We start from the raw sequence: 22,380 nt of genomic DNA, 5'->3' as shown, positions 1-22,380 counted from the left end.
AAACAAAGATGCCAAGAACATACATTGGGGAAAGACAGTCCATTCAATAAATGGTGGTGGGAAAACTGGATATGCACATGCAGAAGAATGAAACTAGACCCCTATCTATCTCTAACCATATACAAAAGTCAAATCAAAATGGATTAAAGACTTAAATATAAGTCCCCAAACTATGAAACTACCAGAAAAAAAACATGGGGGAAATGTTTCAGGACATTGGTTTTGGCAAAGATTTTATGGATAAGACCTCAAAATCACAGGCAACAGAAGCACAAATAAGCAAATGGGATTATATCAAATGAAAAAGCTTCTGCACAGCAAAGGAAACCATCAACACAGTGAAGAGACAACCTGCAGAATGGGAGAAACTATTTGCAAACTATTTGTTGACAAAGGATTACTATTTGGAATATACAGAGAACCCAAACAACTCAACAACAATAAAACAAATAATCTGATTTAAAAATGAGCAAATGATCTGAATAGGCATTTCTCAAAATATACAAGATACACACATGGCCAAGAAATATATATATGAAAAATGCTCAAAATCACCAATCATCAGGGAAATGCAAATCAAAACCACAATGAAATATCATCTCACCCCAGTTAGAATGGCTATTAAAGAAAAAAATAACAAATGCTCATGAGGATGCAGAGAAAAGGGAATTTTTATATACCGTGGGGAAGGAACATAAATTAGTACAGCCAATATGGGAAATAGTATGGAGGTTCCTCAAAAAACTAAAAATAGAACTACCATATGATTCAGCAATCACACTGCTGGGTATTTTTCTAAAGAAAGAGGATCAGTATGACAAAGAGATATCTCCACTCCCATGTGTATTGCAGCATATTCACAATAGCCAAGATATGGAATCAACCTAAGTGTCCATCAGCAGGTAAATGAATAAAGAAAATGTGGTACATATACCCAATGGAATACTGTGCAGCCATAAAAATAATGAAATCTTGTCATTCATGACGTGACCGTTTATGAGAAATAAGGCTCTCCTTTCCAACTTTGTAAACCTCGTCATTCTTCAGTTGACACATCTCTGTTTTGTTATTGATGCCATCTAGTGAATTTTTTATTTTGGTTATTGTGTTTTTCAGTTGCAAAATTTCCACTTGTTTCTTCTCAATATGTTCTATTTCTTTGCTGGTACCTTCATTTTAATATTTGTTTTGAGAGCATTTTTTATATAATTTCAAAGTTTGTGTCACTACAATGACATCTATTGATTGTCCTTTTGCCGTGAGAGTTAAGATTTTTGGTATTCTTCATATGCCAAGTAATTTTGGATTGCATTCTGCATATTTTGAATATTACATTATAACACTCTGGGTCTTATTTAAATCCTATTGAGACTATTAATATTTTTGTTTTAGTGACCAATTAACCTGGGTAGACTGCAAGTTCCTACTTGCCTTTACATAATCTATGGTTCCAATGTCAGTTCAGTTTTGGAAGCATTTGCGATACTATTCTGATCTGTCTCACATATGCAGCATCCAGTGGTCAGTCCAGGGCCTGGCCAGAAGTCTAATCATTAGCGCAGTTTCCAAAGTCTGTAGTATGCTAATTAGGCCCAGATGAGACCAGGAATTCATAAAAAACTTCATGGGGTGACTGTCTCAAGTCCTTCCCTCTCTGCTATCTCCCTGATATTTTCTGGTTCCCTGAGCCCTCTCTTTGATCCTCCAGCTGTGCCAAGTCTAAGAACAAGAGATAAGAGAACAGAGAGGTAGCAAAAAGCCATGGGGTTTGGCCCTGCCCACTGGATGGTGAGATAAGTCCCTCTTCCATATATTTTCCACTTCTGCCAGCTCCTATTGCCAGCTGCTTCAGCTGCTGCGATGGGATTGCTTTCAAGAGAACAGAGAAAAAGAAGAGAAATTCTCTCCACTCTCTCCGAGATTTAGGAGTTCTCTTTCCTGCTCCTTGAGCCAGGCTTCTCCTAGGTTTCTCCTTGTCTGCACCACAAAGCTCACTTCTGAGGTTTGGACTGTGTTGAGTTCAGGTCAGAGGATACAGGAGGAAAATGAAATGGTAAACTCACCATTAATTCTGTGGCACTTTGAATTCTTGTGTCTTTCCCCAGTCCAACTATTGCAACTTACTTTTCAAGTACCGGGGCCAAGTATTCTGTCCAGATTTTATAGTCATGTTCAGTGGAAAGAAAGGGTGGCATACGTTTACTCTTTCTTACCTGTGTGACGTCTTACCCAGAACTGGGACTCAAAATGGACTTTTGAAGATTTGGTTACAGTGTCATCTGTCTTAGTCTGTTCAGGCTGCCATAAGCTGGGTGGCTTAAACAATGGAAATTTATTTCTCACAGTTCTGGAGGCTGGGAAGTCCAAGATCAAGGCACTGGTAGATCCGGAGTCTGGTGTGAGCCACTCTGTTGTTCATAAATGCTCCCTTCTCACGATGTCTTCGCATGGTGGAAGAGACAAGGGATTTCTCTGAGACCTGCTTTATAAGGTCACTAATCCCATTCATGAGGGACCTGCCCTCCCAAAGGCACCACCTCTGAATAAGGTCACCGTGGGGGTTGGAATTTCAGCATATGAATTTGGTGGGGAGGAGACATTCAGATCGCAGCGTCAGCTATGTGGCAACACCTGTGGGGCTGGGGCAGTGTCCTTCAGGATGTAGCGCATGCTCTATAGCAGTGGCTAATATGTGGTGTTGTCGCTCCCCCAGGCAGGGTTCATGGGTTCTTGAATCGAGCGGTGAAACTGGAAGTGGGTCCTCTCACTACTTCCCCTAGTGATCCACTCTCAAAGTTTTTGCTGCCTGTCCCCACAACTTTAGGTTCTGCTTGTCTAGAGGTCTTAGTTCCAAAGGGAGCGACGCTTCCACCAGCAGACGCAACGATGGTTCCATTGAACTGGAAGCTGAGAGGGCCACCTGGCTACTTCGGGCTCCTCGTGCCACTGAATCAGTAGACAAAATACTGGCTGGGGTGATTAATTCTGACTATCAAGGAGAAATTGTGGTGTTGGAGGAGGGGATGGGTAAATTCACACTTAACAGATGCAGATGCGGTGTGTGCGCTGTCTGGGGGATGGACACGCTTGTAGCCCTGACTCTGCAGTGCAAAGGCAATTTATGTAACCAAAGCATTTGTACCCCCAAATACCCTGAAATTAAAAAAAAAACACCTTAGCATAATAATCCTCCTACTTTTGTTTATTGTTTGGAGTCCTCGGGTACTTTCTTTTTGTTTTTGTCCAGATATTTCTGCTGTATTTAGTTTGCAGTATGGCTCTAGCGAGCTCACACCATTATGCTGGACCCAGAAGTTCCTTCCTTAATGTTTAAGTCAATGTTTCTCAAACTGTGGGTCAGACCCTTTGTAGGTCATGGAATCAATTTTGTGGATTAAAGATTCGCGTTTTTTAAAAGTAAATACATTAGAGACTAGTCTACATTATATCACATTGCATCATGTGTAATGAAAGTAAGTTATCTATTTAAAAAAAGGATAAGTTGGGGGTGAGGAGTATGTTGGAATAGAGATTACCCAGGGTGTCTCTTAGTCCTCTCCCATCTTGTGATTGTACGTCAAAGGAAAACGACAGCAACCCAACTCAGGCAGGGCTGCTAGTGGACCGGAAGTGAAGGTTTGGGTCATTCCACCAGGCAAAGGCCGGGTCCAGATGAGGTGGGTGCTGAAGGCCAAGTCAATATGGGTTGGGTAGCGGGGAAGGTAGTTATACACGTAACTATAAACGCCAGCCATGACCACGTGACCAGGTATAGAAATAGACGGTCGTAGTTATGAGTCTTCCTTAATTTGATATGAATATATATATATATATAAACCACACAGTTTTAGTTTCTTCCCCTCTCTCCCCTTATTATGTAACATTAGATGTGTTAATAGCAGTTACCTTTATATCTCAGTATTAAAACTACGAGATCAACGGAGTAGTGTGAATCAGCTGAGAGAAGAATGAACACCAGCCAAGACAAAAAGTGGGTATTGTATCCTCTTCTGGGGAATGGGTTGGCATGTTTTCAGTTTTACCTGGGAGAGATGCGCGGCTTTGTTGGTCTCACTTTGGAGGTTAAGGATGGTGTAAAGAGGTGTGTATGGCTGCAGGTTGAGAGGGGCGGACTGTGCTGGCTCTGTGACATGCTGACTTCGTTAGGCTACATCTCCCAGACCTCCCTTTTTGGTATTTTCCAGTTAGGCTGAGCCACAGGAGAGAGCCTTGGGAGCGATTTGGGGGCGGGGGGAGTAGCAACTCTTAGATACTCACACGTTGTCATTCACTCCATTGGTTCTGCAACTGCCCCAGCCCCGCCCCGACCCCCGTCCTCCTTTACCTTCTCCAACTCCTGGACCAGGTGTGTGTGTAGCCCCATGGTGAAGGCCCTGGCGCCGGCAGGGCACCTGCACCACCAAGGGCGGAGGCCACAAGAACTGACATGGGCTTCAGTCCGTCCCTGTGGACTCCAGCTTGTGCCTGTGGGTTCCAGCTTGTTCCTTGCTCTCCCCGACTTCACACATATCTGCCCTCCCTGACTTCCTGCAGCTGCGGATCTTCACGTTCCAGCGTCAGACTCAAAGACAACAGCCCGACAGAGCCTGTTTAACCAGCTCACCAATGGCACAAGATCAAATCCGGTAACAAGTCCCTTCCTGGCGACTTATCTATCTGAAGATCTATCCTAGTGGTGCTGCCTCTCTGAGTCCTGATGCATAGACACACCAAATTCTGGTCACTTCAGAAGTACGGCCTTCCAAGCAGACACTTGTGTGACTGTAGGGGACACCTTCTGCTTCTCCCTGTGCAGTAACCATTCTCCTCTCTTTGGGTAACAGTACCCCTATTTTTCCTTTGTGGAACCCTTGTTTGGCCCTTGTGGTTTGGGGTAAGACCCCCTCTTCTAGCTCCAGAATGGGCGTATGCCCCAGGCCTGGTGAGCAGGAGTGTATTGAACCCCTGGGCGCTGGTTGGTTCTGAGACAGATTCATGGTATAAATCTCCCACTATGGCTGATTTCAAGCTACCCATGTGATTTTAACCAAAATTCTTTTTTTTTTTTTTTTGAGACAGAGTCTCTGTTGCCTGGCTAGAGTGAGTGCCGTGGCGTCAGCCTAGCTCACAGCAACCTCAAACTCCTGAGCTTAAGCGATCCTACTGCCTCAGACTCCCAGGTAGCTGGGACTACAGGCATGCGCCACCATGCCCGGCTAATTTTTTCTATATATATTTTTAGTTGGCCAGATCATTTCTTTCTATTTTTAGTAGAGACGGGGTCTCGCTCTTGCTCAGGCTGGTCTTGAACTCCTGACCTCGAGCGATCCACCTGCCTCGGCCTCCCAGAGTGCTAGGATTACAGGCGTGAGCCACCACACCCAGCCAGATTTTAACCAAAATTCTTGAAAAATTTAACAATCGGCTCTTGCCCCAACACCTAGCACATATTTGTTGAATAAGTGAATGAATGAATGAATGAAATTAATTCCACAAAGTTGAGTCTCCTCTGCCTGTGCCTATCCATGAAACACTCTCTATCCGTCTGCAGCTACATTTTTTAAAGGCAAAAGTCCAGCATTTTCCATCAAGTAAAATGTATTCAGTGTAAAGGAATATTCTATGGGTAACACTTCGCCATTTTTCCCTGGTGTTAAAACATACTTTCTAGTGTGTAATTAGAGCTTTGCACACTGTGAGTGGTGACTCATTGGAGTGGTTCGTGAGATCAGTTCAGAAGGTCATAAGTAGCATTTTTCCAAATTAATTAAGTAGGAGAAAAGAGAAATTTCAGAGTATCAGAGTTTGTCTCCAGCTGTGTTGTTTTGGGAAAATTTTGTTGTGTGGATATATCCTGGTTGTGCTGTAAAATGACTCTCTTACAGTCCCCAAACTTTGAAAGTCACTGTGGTTGACAGCAATGTTTTTTAGTTCAGTAGCTTTGTTTTGTTTTCCATGTCCTTATTTGTAAAATTTTTTCTCAGACTTTCCTAAGTCTCTGTCTCTCATCCCCCAGGGACCTGAAGGGTGAAGACCACTGAGGTCCCAGATTTGAGGAAAGGGGATTCCTAGAGAGGCCTGGCTGGCTTGGAGGTCAGGGAACTTCCTGTTCTGGTCGGCCTGTCCCCATGCCCAACTCCCCTGGCCGTGAGTGCCAGTCTAGCTGCCCCCACCTGGTGACAGCGTGGTGGGGCAGGGAGCATGATGGGGCAGATGCTTGCTGCCCTCCATCCTCCCTCCGTGTAGGGGGACAGCCCCTCCCTGACCCTTGAGAGCCAGGGTGAGGGTGGGGGAAGGTTGGAGGTGAAGCCAGACCCAGGCCATCAGTGAAGTCGCATGACCTGCCAGGAACCCCCTGTCTAGACTAGTGGGCTGAACTGATTACATCATAAATTGTTTTCCATTTTCTGCCTAGAACCCCGTTCTCGACACTATCGCAGGAGCTCATTAAACCTGCACCACAGCCCTCTGCGTGTGTGTGTGTGTGTGTGTGTGTGCGCGCATGTGTGTGTGTGTAACGGGTGTGGAACAGCATGAGGCAAATCAGTATTTGATGAATGAGTGATGAATGAATGAATAAATGAATAAGTGCCTACAGGCGGGGACTGCAGTCCCCTGATACTGCAGTGCGGCATTTTACAGACAGACAGGTAGCCCTGGAGCTGGGAGGTCCCTTGAACACGGTCACACAGGCAGGAAGCCGCAGTCACGGCTAGACACTGGAGGTCCAAGCAGATGACTGCTGTGCTTAACCACCCCTGCCCCCCGACTTAACAACCCTGCGGTGTAATAAGAGTCAGTTATAATAGTGATAATAATATAATGGCTAACCTAATGGCACCTCCTAAGTTTTTTATAAATTTATTTATTGCATAGAATTCCTCATAGCACTTTGCCCCTATATTTTTATAATCCAGAAGAAAAAGGATTTGAAAAAGTATAGCATTGTGCTGAGTTTTAACAAAATACAAAAATGAACACCAGGATTACTGACATGTTAATATGCTGGACTGAAAAGTTCATAGAAACTGTCTGGCTGTCGAAACCGGTGACTCGATTCACAAATGCTGCTCCGTGTGCTCCGTGTGCTTCAGACAGGTTATCTTTGGAGGTTGTGTCTGTTGTTCTGCCCGTTTAGAGAGGAGGAAATTGAGGCACAGAGCGGCACCGTCGCGCAGGATGCCAAGCTGGGATTAGACGCCTGGCACCGAGGGCTCTGAGCTGCTGGATGCAGGGTCCTCTGAGCACCTCCTCTGTGCCAGGGTTTGTGCTGGGCACTGGGTGACAGCTGTGACCCTGAACAGGTTCACAATGTGAAAGTCTCAGAGAGAGAAAGGTACGCAGGGTGGTGAGATTGGGTGGAGGCTGCGGGTCATTCAGTCAGGGAGGGCTGCTCGGAGGAGGGGACACCTGGCTGAGACCCGAGGTCTGAGAAGGAAGCAGCCTTGCAAAGTTGGGGGTAGGGTGTCCCAGGCAGAGGGGACAGCAAGCACAAAGGCCTGAGGTGGGAACAAGCTTGGTGTGTTTGAGGAACAGAAAAGAGGAAGTGAGGCTGAGGTGGGGAGGGAGGAGGAAGGGGAGAGGAGGTTTGGGATGGGGGAGGGGTTCCCAGCAGCATAGGAGCCCCCGAGAGTGGAGAGTGGCACATGGGATGTGGTCTCCCAAGTGGGGTCCACTGTTTGCCCCTCATCCTGGCTTCTGAGGAATCCGAACACCCCTTCCTTTCCTCCTCCTCCTCCTCTTCTCAGGCAACATCTGCCCCTCCACTTCCCCTGCAGGGTCTACAGCCCAGCTGCAGCTCTCCGTTTGCTAAACGGGCTCACGGGTTCCTTCTGAGCAGGAAGGAAGATGGGACTCTTTGTGTGCAGCCGCTGCCTGTAGGCATTCATTCATTCATTCATTCATTCATTCATTTGTGTATTTATCCGCTCATTCAGCAAATATCAGTTTGCCTCGGGTCTTTGGCCCCGTCCAGTCCCTCAGCCTGAAACACTGACTTCTTATCCCTCAGGGCTCTGCTTCCAATATCGTCTCTTCCCAGACCTTCCCTGAGCACCCCAGCTAACTTATCCGCCACCAGCAGCAGCTGAACTGCTCTTCATGCTAAAACAGGGCCAGCTGGTGCTCCCAGGGGCTCTCTCTGCATATGAGATGACAATGCCCAGTGGGCATTCATTTACCCTCATTTTCCTTTGGGAACCCTCTTTCCCTTCACTTAGCCTATGTGGTTTGGACAGAGCCAACCCCACCCCCCAGATCCAGAAATGAGCACATCATCCGAGCAAAGCCACGGAGAGACAGCTGCAGCACTGTCACTGAAACCGTTGGGAAGGCAGATTTTGTTCTGACGTGGTTACTTATCTGTGAGGCTGTAAGGCTGGAACTGCTGGAGGTCATCTTTGTCCCTAGGAAGAAAGACCTGCGTGAAAATAAAATCAATGTGGAAGAAAGCAGAGGGGACAAGGGGGGAGAAGCACCGTCTTGAGTATATTGGTTAAGCACCTGGATCCAGCCACACCTGAAATTCAAACTCCCCCAGACTTTCCATTACAAGAAGCGATAAATCGCCTTTGTGCTCAAGCTAGTCTGTGTTTCAGTCACTCGTGCTAGAAGGCTTGAGTGATAATAACATCTCAAAGATAGGCAGGCAGTGAAGGTTAGGTACTTTCCTCTGGAGGGATGTGGCCAGTTGTTTCCTTCTCTCAGAAACCACGCCCCCTCTAGGGGCCCCTGTTCTAAGAAGCCTGAGTGTTTGAAGTTTGTTCAGCCTGAGGCATAAAACCAAAAGCAAAATGCTAGGTGGGAGTGACTATAGAAACAGCCACATGGCCAGCGCCAGGAACTGGGAATCTGCATTATTAATAAGCAAATCCACTTTCCTTTACTCTGCTTATTGATAATTAGAGCCCTCATTTTATTAGTTCAGGAAAAGTAATGTAGGGCAAAAAAAAAAAAAAAAAAAGTTCTCTGTCTCTTTAAAACTTCCCCCACTTTTTGGAAACTTTTGAGGTCTGCATCCCTGCTTGGGGGCAGATGGTCGGGAGGGGAATGTCTTTTGTTCTCTGTGTTACAGAGGATAGCTTGGCTGAACTGTCAGCTCCGTGGAGGTCTGGGTGGGTCTCCCAGGTGGGCAGAGGTCACACATGGTCACACATGGGAGAATTAGAATCGATACCAGCAATAGCCTAGAACTGAGGGCCCTCCCTTTAAAAGCTCTGGATTTCTGCTTATGTTCAGGACATTTTGGATTTTGAGACTGCCATTTTTCCTCCTTGACCAGCAAAGCAATAAACTTCTCTTTCCTTTTCCTCAACTACTTGTCCTCATTCTGATGTGGCCTCGTGGACAAGTGCTGAGTTTTTGGTAACAGTAACCTCAGCCTCTGAGTTGTGTAAGCCAGACATAGCTCTCCCATCTCCTTGTTAGTGATTGGTTCTGGAGGGGGCTGTGACATGTTTCTTGACATGCCAAGAAGATGCAAGGGGGAGTCTGCTGGGCACTGGTCAGCAGAAAGCCTCTGGGATAAAACGTTTTGCTCTTAAAAAGTAATACAGGAGGTGGGGTGCTGTGGCTTATGCCTGTAATCCTAGCACTCTGGGAGGCCAAGGCAGGAGGACTGCTTGAGGCCAGGAGTTTGAGACCAGCCTGAGCAACACAGCAAGACCCCATCTCTACAAAAAAACAGGAAAAGTTAGCCGGGTGTGGTGGCATGAACCTGTAGTCCCAGCTTCTCAGGAAGCTGAGGCAGAAGGATCGCATGAGTTCAGGAATTTGAGGTTGTAGTGAGCTATGATGATGCCACTGCCCAGTAGCCCCAGCAACAGAGTGAGACTCTGTCTCAAAAAAAAAAAAAAAAAAAAAAAAAGTAATGCAGGAGAAAGAAACTTTCTTTTTCTGCCTCCCAGAAAAAAATGTGGCAGTGTGAGGAGGCATTAACTGGCATAAAATGAGACTCTTTCAAACTCTTGCTCTAAGCAGAATTATAACAGAGTCATATGTTTTTGTTTTCCCTTCCATCTGCATGGGAGAAAAGGGGGTGGTAATAATATTCTTCTGGTTTAACAAAGAAAAAACCTCATAAATATTTATCTTTTCAGAATCTACATGCCCATTTAAGTATTATTCCCGGGGCAATAAATTATTAAGTAAGGCAAGAAATCAGAATTACAGATGTTGGAAGGTTAACGTTTCCTTTGACAAGACATACTAATGATCTCTGAAGTCCCTGTGGCCTACAAAGATTATTTGCAAGAAGAGTTTTGTGATGCTGAGGAGTGTCTGATTTTGTGTAGCTACGAAGAAAGAGATCGTTTTGCTCCTTAACTTTCTGCAATTTCTTTCACCAGCACTTAAAAGAGCCAATAATCCTCAAGAACTAGAATCCCATTGGTTAGTACCAAGACCAAAATCAGAAAGGACAAACACTTAAAATATGGAAAGGAAATGGGCAGAGTATGTTTTTAGCAAAAGGAAATATAAGGTTGTCATGCTTTGCATCTGTAGGAAATGATGGCTGGGACTGTGGCAGCCATATCGAGGAAGGATGTTGCTGACATGCCAACATGCCAAGGGGTTTGAGTCTATGCGGACACCATTTAATTGGTGCATTGACCACTGTAGACCCTCCCTATCTTCGCAGGACTAGTTGTTTTCTAAAATAATAAAGGCCCTTATTTTTTAAGACGTTTCTTGCTTTCTTACTTGCAGCCAACATTATCTTATGTGATGGACCCCGGGGGAGGGATGCACACAAGATGGGCAAACCAGTGCTGGCCTAGGACCTTAAGCAGCGCAGCCCATTCAGTGTTCAGACCGGCGCCCTCACTGTGCGTTGTCCCAGCTGTCAGCACTGAGAGTTTCTTCTCTAGTCCAGGCCCTGTCACTGCTGTGCATGACTGTTGATTACAGTCTCCATATCAACTCTATAGAAAGGAGCAGTGAATTTTTTTTTCCCAACTCTATCCACCAACCACAAAATTTAACTGAGGTCACTCCCAGCACATACATGTCATCCATCCTGATAATTTAACAGTAAAAATATCAGAACCATGATTGCCTCTGGGGGTAGAGTTTGGGGCTGAGGATTATCCGGGAAGGGACATAAGGGAACTTAATGGGGTAAGAGAAATGTTCTTTATCTTAATAGGCGTTTGTAGTTTAAAGCAGAGGTGTATGCTTATTGCATAAATGTATGCATTGGTCAAAACTCAGCAAATGCTGTTGAAGATACATGCATTTCACTGCGTGTGAATTTCACCTTAAAAATAACTGCAAACATTGAACTCTAATTAGTGATATGAATGCTGAAATGTTTAGAAGTAGAGTATCGATGTCTGCTTTAAAAGCCTTCACTCCAACTTTCTTTAAAATACATCATGTTTTTTTTCTTTCTTTCTTTTTAAACACTTAGTTGGTACCAATCTTTAAAATACGTCAAAGCAATCAGAAGGATTGATGAATAAATAGAGGATGGACGGGTAGACATATGATAAAGCAGATTTAGAAAAATGATAACAGCGGGAGAGTCACCATTACACCCATATACTTGTTCCATGTGAAATGTATTCGACTTTTCTGTAGGTTTGAAAGTCTTCATATTTAAAAGTTGGGAGAACATAAAAGCCCATCTATAGCAGGTACTCAAAATAATCATGGCTCAAACCAGGCAGAAAACTCTCTTTCTCAGAGACAGCCGAGCCGGGCCCCTCCCCCCGCTGTTGTGCCACCCGAGGATGTCGTTCCCAGCAGTTCAAGGCCACCATGTCCACATTCCAGGGCAAGAGAGGAGAAAGCAAGAAGAAATGGAGAATCTATCTATTATTGAAAGTAGCAAAGATGACAAATAGAAAAGCCAAAAACGGTGATGATGACTATCAACAACGACAGCCCACACACTGCCCTGACTGTGGGCAAAGCCTGCTCTCAGAGTCTCGCGGGAATTAGCTTGTTCCCTCCTCGCTGCAACCTGGAGGCATTATTCTCACCTGCAGGTGTGGACGCTGGGACTCGGGGAGGCTGAGAGGTGTCATTACATCAGAAGGGGCATGGTAGGAAAGGAAACCTCCCCTTCCAGGGCGGGAAGTCAGCAGAGAATGGCTCTGTGGGTACCGCCGATGAATCACGAAACAGTGGCATCAACATCTTGTTAAGAACTGTGGAAATGCCGAGAGGCACGTAGCAGCGCAGGGTGGGGGATGCGGCTCCGCCCCCGGAGGAAGGAAGCGGAGGATGGGGAGAGATGGGCGTCTGGGCACTGCGGCGACACCAGTGCGACGGGCGGGCGTGCAGGACGTGAGGCTGGAAGCCGTGGATCTTGGAACCCGCAGGGCTTCCTCTCGAGACCCTAAGTGTCGGCATGTCTCATTCATGCGCGGGTCCACACCCCGCCCCCGATATCTGGGCAGAGGGACAATAACATCAGAGCCGATGAGCGGGGTTTGGGGGCTGCCGCTGGAGCCTGGATATCGTGCCTGCAGAGAGGGCTCCGGCTGGGCAGCACGAGGCAGGAAGCGTCCACGTGGGCACAGCCAGCCGAGGCCTCGCCAGCTCTCCACAGCCAGGGCTGAGTGACAGCCCCACCACCGACAACAGGAGGCGTCGGGAAGCACGTGCTCTGTGCCGGGCACTCTGCTAAGCACGACTTGTGCAGCCTCCACTTAATCTTCCCGACAGTAAGGATGAGGTGGGTACCAGTACTAACCGCATTTCACATATGGGGAAACTGAGGCACAGAGCGATGATCCCATGAAAGGCAGTGGAGACCCGCCTATGAACTTCCCACCACGAATGATCACCATAGAGTAAAATGTCCTTAAAAGAGCTGATGGCAGGGTGGGGACCGTGCAGCCGAGGCGGTTTGCTGGGTGGCTAAGTGTCCACCTGGATTCCGGTCCTGCCCCGTGCTGGCCGAGAGGCTATGGGCGAGTGATCATTCCTCTCTGAACCTCAGTTTCCCAGCTGCAAAATGGGGACCTTTGTCCCCAAGTCCACAGGCTGGCGTGAGAACCCGATGGGAACAAAGCACGCTTGCTGTCTTTGTTAAGGGGCAAGTGGCATCGCCTACTTTCCACTCCTGCGATGTCATTACATTACCCAGTTCTCAGTTGGCAGACAAGTCAAAGGGCTATGAATAGCCGTGTCTTGGTTTCTCCTAAATGCATTAAATATGACTTGGCATCTTGCCCAGGCTTCCTGTCAGGGCGGTGGGCAAGGACTGTTTTGCAGAGGTCTGACAGGTGTCAAGGTTATGGTCACGTGCAGATGCATGAGGCAGGACTCAAAAGGAGCCCTAGCTGTCCGGGGCATCAGGTGTCATCGCCCCAGCCCTCACCATCCGGCCATCAGCCTCTTTGCCTGGACCCACCGCTCTGGCCCAGCCGGCCTTAGGTCGGTCTGCTCACAAGGGAGTCCTGGGAAGGTTGTGCCAGGCAGCAGGTGGAGGGCAGAGCACGGAGACACGGGCCTGTGGCAGCTGAGCACACTGGGCTGTCCTGAGTTCCCCGAGTCTGACCTCAACCCTGGCTCAGGAGCAGGACCCTGGGGACAGCAGATGCAGACTGTGGACCCTTCTGCCTGGGTTCAAGTCCCAGCTGCCCCATATGTGATGTCAGGCTTAGCTATGCTTGCAGTGCCTCAGTTTCCCCACTGTGAAATGGAGATAATGACAATGGCTACCTCACAGCGTTCCTGGAGAGATTAAATGATGATGATGATGATGATTTCTTGACACTCAGAATAATATCAGACCCAGAGTATCTGTTCTGAATCAGGGTTTGCTATTACTAATATTACTATTTTTCTGCTGGAACCATGTGGGAGTTAAGAGCCAGGACTCTAGACCCAGCCTGGTTGGGTTCAACTCCCAGCCCCACGACTTGCAACCAGTGTAAACTTGGACCTGGGTTTAACAGTTCTGTGCCTCAGTTCCCTCATCTGTAAAATGGGAGTGGTGATTATTTATACCTCATTGGGTGTCACACGGGTAAGATACGTCGGCGCTCGCTGCGTACTTAGCCCAGTGCCCGGCACGCAGTAAACACCGCATTGCTGTTGCCGCCACTGATGCTGTTTCTGCTACAAGAGGTGTGCTCGCCTCCCACTGCGGTTGCTGGGCTGCTGTGATGGGTCCCTGCAGCTGACGAAGGACATCTCCTCTCCTCTTGGGAAGCACCTGCTTGAGGATTAAGGCGATGCAGGAAAAAGTAGAGTAGGGACGTGGAGGAAGGCAACCCTAGGGGACGCTGTATGTGCACCTGGACCTAACTGTGCCTGAAGCGGAACCCGCCCCTGGACTTCCCACTTCCAAGAGCCAATGAATTCTCTCTTAGCTCACACCACTTTGCCTGGATTTCTGCTACTTGCAGCGAATGTTCTGATACCGAAGGCGATCGGAAGGCTCAGACAACAGGTAGGGAAGACAGGTGAGGGGTGGGGGAAGCTAAGGAAAGGAACAGAAGTGACACAACTTGAGAAGAGTAGACTGTGCGGGGCCAGGTGCCTCCTGGGTTAGAGCCCAGCCGTCACCGTCCGCCTGCGGTAACGCGCTTGCGCGCAGGGGCACTTTCGCTCCTCCTTGCGTTCATTTTTGCAATGTGACTTCGCCACTCTTCCTAGCGAGAGATGGAGTCTGTTTCTCCACCCCTCGAATCTGGGCTCACTTGTTTGGGCCCATAGAACACGGTGAAAGGGAGGCTGGGCTGGTTCCAAGCCTGGGCTTCAAGAAACGTTGCGGCTTCCATTTACTCACCGTGACCTCGTGAACATGCCTGGGCTACCCTGCTGGAAGGAGAGAGCCCAGAGGCTCCCGAGACAACGGCCACTCAGCCCCCTGAGGGAGAGTCCTCCAGATACCCAGAGCTGGCCACAGATGCGTGAGTGACCCCAGCCCGTGTTACCAACCCACAGAATGGAGAGAGAAATACATCACTGTTGTCTTAAGCTACTAAGTTTGGGATGGTTTCTTAGACCGCAGTAGCTAGCCGCTACATCTGGTTCAACTCAACCTTGCCTGGGGGCCTTCCAAAACCCTGAGCTTCAGGTCACATGGCAAGCTGAGGGCTCCACATCCCAGTCCCTGGGGATATGGTGCCAGTTGTGAGACTGGGCCTCAAGTGGCCTTGCAACTCCAATTCCCTTCTTGGACCCCTGCCACCACCTTGTGGACAAGCCTGGGTCGGCCTGCGGGGGAATGAGAGACCACATGAAGGAGAACCCCGTTGCCCCAGCTGACGACAGCTGGTCCAGCCTAAGAGAGCCAACTCCCAAGTAAGTGAGAGGCCCCAGCCGAGATCAGCAGAGGCAACCCCAGCCCGCTGCTCATCAGAGAAGCATGAATGATCCCAGCTGACACCCGAATTACCCAGCCAATTTGTAGACGTGTAAGCAGTAATAAATGCTTACTATTATAAATCCCTGATGTGGGGGATACTCTGTTTTGCAGCCATGACTGATACACTAACTTTGTATCCATGGGCAAATGAATTCACCTCTATGGGCCTCCGTTTCTTCCCATGAAAAAGAGGAGTCCTTTGGGATGGTCCTGAGGATGCCACGAGCTCATGACCCTAAAGCTCTTGGCACAGAGCCTGGCCTGGCCATCTTAGCCCATTTGGGCTGCTGTAATAAATCGCCAGGGGCCAGGTGGCTTCAACAACGAACACGGATTTCTCACAGCTCTGGAGACCGGCAAATCCAAGATCAAGGTGCTGGCAGAACCGGTGTCTGGGGAGGGCCTGCCCCCTGGTTTGCAGACGGCCATCTTCTCGCTGTGCCTTCACACGGCAGAGAGCAGAGAGAGAAAAGGCACTTCGGTGTCTCTTAAAAGGACACAAAATCCCAGCACGAGGGCTCCACCTCATGACCTAATTACTTCCCAAAGGCCCCACCTCCTAACTCCATCCCATTGGGGGGTTAGAATTTCATCATATGAATTTTGGGGTGACACAAACATGTGGTCCATACACTGGCAGAGAGTGAGGACTCAACTAACGGCAGTTGTTCAAAAAAGAGGTAAAATGAAAGGCAGAGAGACAGGTGACAAACACCCTTCCCGTCACGAATCTCCTTGCCTCGTCCCGACAGCTGTGGGTCACTTTAAAGTAGATGCCCAATAGCCTGTAGGTCCCCAGCCTCTTAGCTTTTAATATCACCAGCACAGACATTCCTTGGTGGGAGAGCCAAGAAGTGGGAAGAAGTGCCGAGACCCGGTACACTGGGATCTACCTGCTCAGGGAAGCTGGCAGCACACAGTTGCAACAAGCTCTGGACTCAGTTAAACCTGGATTCTGATCCAGTCTCTGCCACTTATCTGCCTTGTGACACTGAACAACCACTACAGCCATTCTGAGCTGCCATTTTATTCCTATAAAATGAGGATCATCACACCTACCTCCTGGGATTATTGCTCATTCATTTCTTCCTTCAGTCAGTTGACATACGTTTATTTATTGATTGATTTTTGAGACAGAGTCTTGCTCTGTCTCCCAGGCTGGAGTACAGTGGTGTCAGCCTAGCTCACAGCAACCTCAAACTCCTGGACTTAAGTGATTCTCCTGCCTCAGCCTCCCGAGTAGCCGGAACTACCAGCATGTGCCACCATGCCCAGCTAATTTTTGTATTTTTAGTAGGGAAGGGTGGGCCTCACCACGGCTCCTGCTCGGTGGTGAAAGTTTCTCATTGTCCACTTGGCCACCTGCAAAGTGGCTGCTACTCTCTGGCCCAACCTGGGGGCTCCCCCGACCCGTACCTGTGGGGGGCTCCACCTTATTAGAACTACCATTTTAAATGGACATGAGATCACATCCCTCCACTGCTCAAAACCCTCCTATGGCTCCCACTTCACTTCAAATAAAATCCTAAGCCCTTCTTCGGGCCTACAGGGTCCTACGGGGTCTGGCCTGCCCCTGCCACCTTCCTGAAGCCTCTTCTACCACGGCTGGCTCCCCGCCTGGGGCAGCTCCATCCATCAAGCAGGCACCCACCCCAGAGCCGCTTCCGCCTGGAACCGCTTTGGGGAGGCTGAGTAATGGCCTCCCCGAGACTCCACTCTGACCCCCAGCACCTGCGGACACGTCAGCACCGGCACCTCCAAGGAAATGTGCATAACGTCCCCAGAGTTGCACATCGGGGGCGGGGAAGAAGCGGATGCTTATCCTCCAACTCCCGTCCCCAGGCCAGGGGCTGCTCTCTGGGGGCACCGACTGCCCAGCGTGTCCCCCCGAGTGGCCCAGCAGACTCCCAAGGTGAGTTAGGAAGCCCCCAGCACACACACGAACCATCCCTGTGACTGCTGAAGCCGCAGGGACTTCCCAGGCGGGCTGGGGGACAGGGGTGGTTGTCCCCAATTACTTGTCTATTGCCACATAACAAATTGCCACAAATTTAGTGGCTTCAGACAGCACACATTTACGATCTCAGTGTGTGTGCGTCAGGAGCCCAGGTGTGGCTCAGCGGGGCCCTCTGCTCGGGGTCTCAGAAGGCTGCAGGCAGGTGGCCACCGGGTTGCATTTGCACCTGGAGGCTCCACTGAAGACGCCTCTGCTGCCGAGTTCATTCAGGTCATTGACAGAGTTCATTCCCCTCTGGCTGTGTGACTGAGGGCGCTGGCTCTCTGCTGGCTGTCACCTGGAGGTCACTGTGAGGTCCTGGAGGCCACTTGCAGTGCCTAGAGGCTGCCTGCAGCTCCTTGCCGCGGGGGTTCCCTCAGCACGGCCCGAGTCTCCGATGGTTTAACCCAGTCTGGGGGTGACGGCCCAGCACTTCCACCAGGTGCTATAGGTTAGAAGCAAGGTCACAGGCCGGGTCTACACTGAAGAGGAGGGGATCACACAAAGGCATAGGCACCAGGAGGTGGGGGGCACTGGGGTCACCTAAGGATTGCCTGCCACAGTGGGGCACGGACAGCCTGGGCTGTGCCGTGCGGAGCGGCCTCGCCGCGGGACCGTGCCTGGCTGTCGATGCCGCTCCTCCAGCTACCGCACAATGGGGGCTGCTGTGGGTGTGGGACACTGCGGGGTTTCCTGGGAGCCAGGCTTGGGGGGGCACAGGCCTCAGTTCACCCTCCCATCGCCAGCCCCTTCCCAAGATCACTGAGTGACCTCAGGCAGGTTACTCAAACCTCTGTGCCTCCATGTTCTCAGCGGCAAAACAAGGTTAACAGCGACCCCAGCCACACGGGCGGTTGTGCGGCCACAATGCTCACGAAGGGCTTGAGTTTCGGCCACACCAGAAAGTCCAGAAATATTTGCTATTATTACTGCCTTTCTCTGCCTCTGCTTCCCGGGGAGCCCCCTTCAGTTCTCAGAGAACGTTCCCCCACCCTGCAGGCATCCTTGAGTCTCTGGGCACCATGTGGAGACTCACGTGTTTTGGCAACAGTGCCTGGTACACGTGGGGTGAGTTCTGCCCTGTCCTCGGGGCAGAAGTTCTGTTCCGGGAGAGTTTCACATCTGTCCTGTTGTTGCTTCACAGTAGACTATTAGCGTGATGAATTTTAAAGGGCATGAATATTTGATTTCTCACTCTGCGCTTGGCTAAACAGTGTATACGGTTTCTGGGAATAGCCAGGCCGGGGGATTTCCACCGGCCGGCTGAGCCAGGCGTGGCATCTTGTCCCAGCGGAGTGGCTGTCTCCCCTTTCCAGGTCCGAGGGGGCTTGCTGCGCCGAGAGGGCCGGCAAGGCTGGCGTGTGTCTGGACCTCTCCGGCAGCCCCTCTGACTGGGGGCTCGGCTGGGCCCTCAGGCCTCGGCACAGCGGGGAGGGTGGGGGAGGGACAGGCAGCAGGGCCCAGTGCAGATCTGGGGGCCTGGGCGCTGCCGGCTCACACCCCCATCGTGTCCTTGGGAGAATGGGGTGAGTGAAGAGGCTACGATTTACCACACTTGGAGGACCCCGCGCCCCAGAATGGCCTCGTTCCCTCCGTCCCTCTGAGAGCACCGGCCTTGAGCCAGGCAACCTGGGTTTGAACCGGAGCCCCACCCTCCAGTTACTGAATAGCTCGTCTTGCCTCAGTTTCCTCCTCTGTGGAAGGGGATCACTCAGGAGTTGACAGAGTAGGACCTGAAACGGGGATGAGCGCTGTCACCCTTGGCTAGTGCCAGGGACCTGTTTTGGGTCACACACTCCTTGCACCCCGAGCTGGGGCGGGCTGGGGAGCGGGAGCCGTGCACGGGCGCTGGGCAGTGATGGCACAGGAGGCAGGTCCCCTGGGCATTGAGGGCTGCTTTATTTCACCAGCACCACCCAGTCCCTTCTCCTGCCCCGGGAAGGGCGGCAGAACCTGAGCAGCAGCCCCGCCAGGGCCAGCACAGTGCCCGCGAGCAGCACCAGCTTCAGGCCCGTGAGGACGGAGCCCGCCTTCCGTGGCGAGGCTCCCCCGGCCTCTTGCAGCTGCGCCTCGTCCCATTCCCTCTGGGCCTGCAGTGCCTCCGGGCTGGGCCTGGGATTGAACTGGGCCATGAGCTCCTGCTGCACGAAGCACCTGTAAACGGCCGGCTGGAAGATCTGCAGCTGCCTGCCGCCGGTGGTGAGGTCCAGCTGGGTGTTGACGGCCTTGCCCGAGAGCTGGCGCTGCCACGTCAGGGGGGTTTCGTCAGCTTCCCAGATGACTGGCCTGCGAGGAGGACAAGACCAGCTGCAGGACCCCGGGGAGAAGTGGGGACCGATGTCCGAAAGGAGGTGGGGACAGCAGTGCCCTCCTCCCCCCGGGAGCAGCAAACGCAGTGCCCCCCTATGGAGCACCACGCAGCTGTCAACAGGGAGGTGGGGCAGCACACGGAGCTCCCAGAGCTGGCCCCTCACTGGCTGGGCGACCCAGGCAAACGCCTCCAGCTCTTTGAGCCATTTCCTCATCTGAACACGAGAGTGAGAGGATGCAGTGACCCCAAAGGGTTATCTACAGGAACAGGTGAGCACACTCCCTAATAATGTGTGCACCTGCCCTCTCTGTCCCCATCCCCCCCATGCCACCTCTCACTCGCCCTCCCCAGCCACACTGGCCTCCCAGATGTTCCTCTGACCCGCGGATGCAGCCTCAGCCCTGGCTGTTCCCTCTGCCCGGAAGGCTCTTCCTCGGCCCGGGTGGCCCCCTCCCCCTCCTTCAGAAAGGAACCTTCCCTGCCCCCCATTTACAACTTTATTCCCCCATCCCCACCCCTGTTATCCCTCTCTGCACTCATCACCGCCTAAAATGCTGTATATTTTGCACATCTTAAAATACTACATATTTCTTGCTCCACAAGGGCAGGGATCTTTGTCCGTTTCGTTCTTCACCGTTTCCCAGGTCCCCAGCACAGTGCCTGGCATGTAAATGAGCAGTGAAGATGTGTTCAGTGAATCAACGAACCAGGCACAGCACACGCCCGGCGTGGCTGAAGAACAGCGAGGACATTCAACACAGTAAGGGCAACACACAGCAGCAACAGCTCCCACCGGTGCAGACCGCGGACTGTGTGTCAGACGCCGTGACAAGCACTTTGCGGTCATCAGCCTCCCTAAACATCACACTGACCCCATGAGGCCAGGGCTAGCAAGACCCCTGTGCTGAGCTGGATAATGCCCCCCTGAAATGCATGTGCTCCCCAGAACCTCAGAATGTAACCTTAGTTGGAAACTGGGTTATTGCAGATGTAATTAATTAAGATGAAGTCAAGCAGGAGTAGGGTGGGCCCTAAATCCAAGGTGACCAGTCACAGAGATACAGACAACAGGAAGAACGCCAGGTGATGACAGAGGCAGATGTTGGGGTGAGGCAGCTACCAGCCAAGGGAGACCAAGGATCTCCGGCTACCGCCCGTGGCTAGGAAAAGGCAAGGATTCTAACCAGCACCTCGGAGGGGCTGTAGCCCCACTGACACCTTGGCTTCAGACTCCCAGCCTCTGGAATGGTGAGAAAATACATTTCTGTTGTTTTAAGCCAAAGTTGGTGGTACTTTGTTATAGCAGCCTTATGAAACTAATTCACCCCCATTCTGCCGGTGAGGAAACCGAGGCTCAGACGGAAGCCAGGAGGCCAAAGTCACACACAGGGGAGGGCAAGGGGACCCCATGGCCAAGTATGTGGGGATTTAGGGTCTACGCCACCACCTCCCACCACAGATCCCTGAGGCAAGGGCTGCACCCCTCTGAGCTGCTGCTTCCCCGTCTGTAAAACGGACCTCCTGGGAGCTCGCGGGGCAGCGAGGGTGGGGAGGGAGAAGACGGCACATCGCCATCCTCACAGCTGGGAGTGGGTGGACTTATTATAACACTTATTTCTTATTACTCGGGGGCGGGGAGGTGGACTGGGGAAGAGGAGGAGAAGGGGAGGTTTCCCAGGAGCTCCAGGAAGGAAGACAAGAGCACGAGTGTGAGCTCCGGGAGGCGGGCCCTGACAGGCACCCTGGGGCACCATCCTCTCCTCCAGGGTCGTGCTGACCCTCCCAATAAGGCGGGGACCTCTCAGAGCTCCCCAGCGTCTCGGCTTTCCCCACCGCAGTCTCATCACGCTGCCTGGGCTTCTCCCACCCCAGCTCGCACCACCCTGGGCTGCCTCCCCTTGGACCGTGAGCTTCCTGAGCGCAGGGCCTGCAACCAACCGCCTTGACGACGGCCGAACCTGCTGGGCCGACCCCCTGGAACCCCTCCCTCTGTTCGCAGATTCATCAGGAAGGCTCCCGTCACCTGTAGATGGATCCTAAGGGGCAGGAGAGCCACACAGACTCTGACTCCTGGTTGAGCTCGAAGTTGTCAAAGGTGATGTAACCCACCCCCAGCGGTTCATCATCAAAGCACTGGGCAGTGCAGGCCTCCACCTGCATCTCGGGCCGCAGGCGGCTGGACCACAGCTTCACCTCTCCCAGGTAGAGCCAGCAGGGCGTGGGCTCCTCCAGCGGCTCCTCGATGTAGCAGTACCCCAGGCGTTTGCGCTCGCCCGGCTCCTCGCAGCGGTTACAGTCCTGCCAGGGCTCCCACCGGGTGAAGATGAGCTCCTTGCCACCCAGGAATAGGGTCTCATTCTGCAGGGGCTGTTGCCCCAGGTCTTTGTGTGTTATGTGCAGCCTGGTAACGTCCTGGAAGTCAATCTCGTACTGCGCCACTTGGGTGCCATTCTTGTTCAAGCAGCAGTAGACACCCGTCTGGGAGTGCGACGGCTCTCTAATGAGGAGGCTGCCCTCAGGAGTAATTTCTGTGTTGGAAACACTGGTGAGGTTGGAGGGCGGCTGGTCTCTGCTGTGTGCGAGGTAGTAATGCCAGTGTGCCCCTGGGGAGTCGCAGTGCAGTAGGATGTCATTGCCTGAGAGCAGGGCCCTTTGGCATTGCTTGCCTCTGGGACAGCTGACGGAAACGTAGACCCCCAGCACTGGGACAGCGAAGCTGAGCAGCAGCCCCAGGGGGGTCACCAT

The 22,380-nt window shown here is 51.1% G+C and overlaps 1 protein-coding gene across 1 annotated transcript; it reads right to left on the bottom strand.

Moving 5' to 3' along the window:
* Positions 1–19,222: 19,222 nt before the first annotated feature.
* FAM187B (family with sequence similarity 187 member B) lies at positions 19,223–22,380 on the bottom strand. The gene is made up of 2 exons (XM_045532345.1): positions 21,659–22,380; positions 19,223–19,610 (listed from the first exon to the last, which is right to left on the bottom strand). Exons 1-2 carry the CDS (start codon positions 22,378–22,380, stop codon positions 19,223–19,225), a joined length of 1,110 nt encoding a protein of 369 aa, XP_045388301.1.

Source organism: Lemur catta, chromosome 19, assembly GCF_020740605.2.
Source record: "Lemur catta isolate mLemCat1 chromosome 19, mLemCat1.pri, whole genome shotgun sequence".
Classification (NCBI taxonomy): Eukaryota; Metazoa; Chordata; class Mammalia; order Primates; family Lemuridae; genus Lemur; species Lemur catta.
Note: the sequence above shows the minus strand (reverse complement) of the source record. Positions and strands in the feature narration are given on the sequence as shown.

What these genes read in the sequence shown, in the direction of transcription:
- FAM187B (XM_045532345.1), bottom strand. Translation starts at nt 22,380, where the DNA reads ATGGTGACCCCCCTGGGGCTGCTGCTCAGCTTCGCTGTCCCAGTGCTG. An exon ending in CCCTTAGGATCCATCTACAG is followed by an intron (nt 19,611 to 21,658) that starts GTGACGGGAGCC and finishes TCCTCCTCGCAG; the next exon opens with GCCAGTCATCTGGGAAGCTG.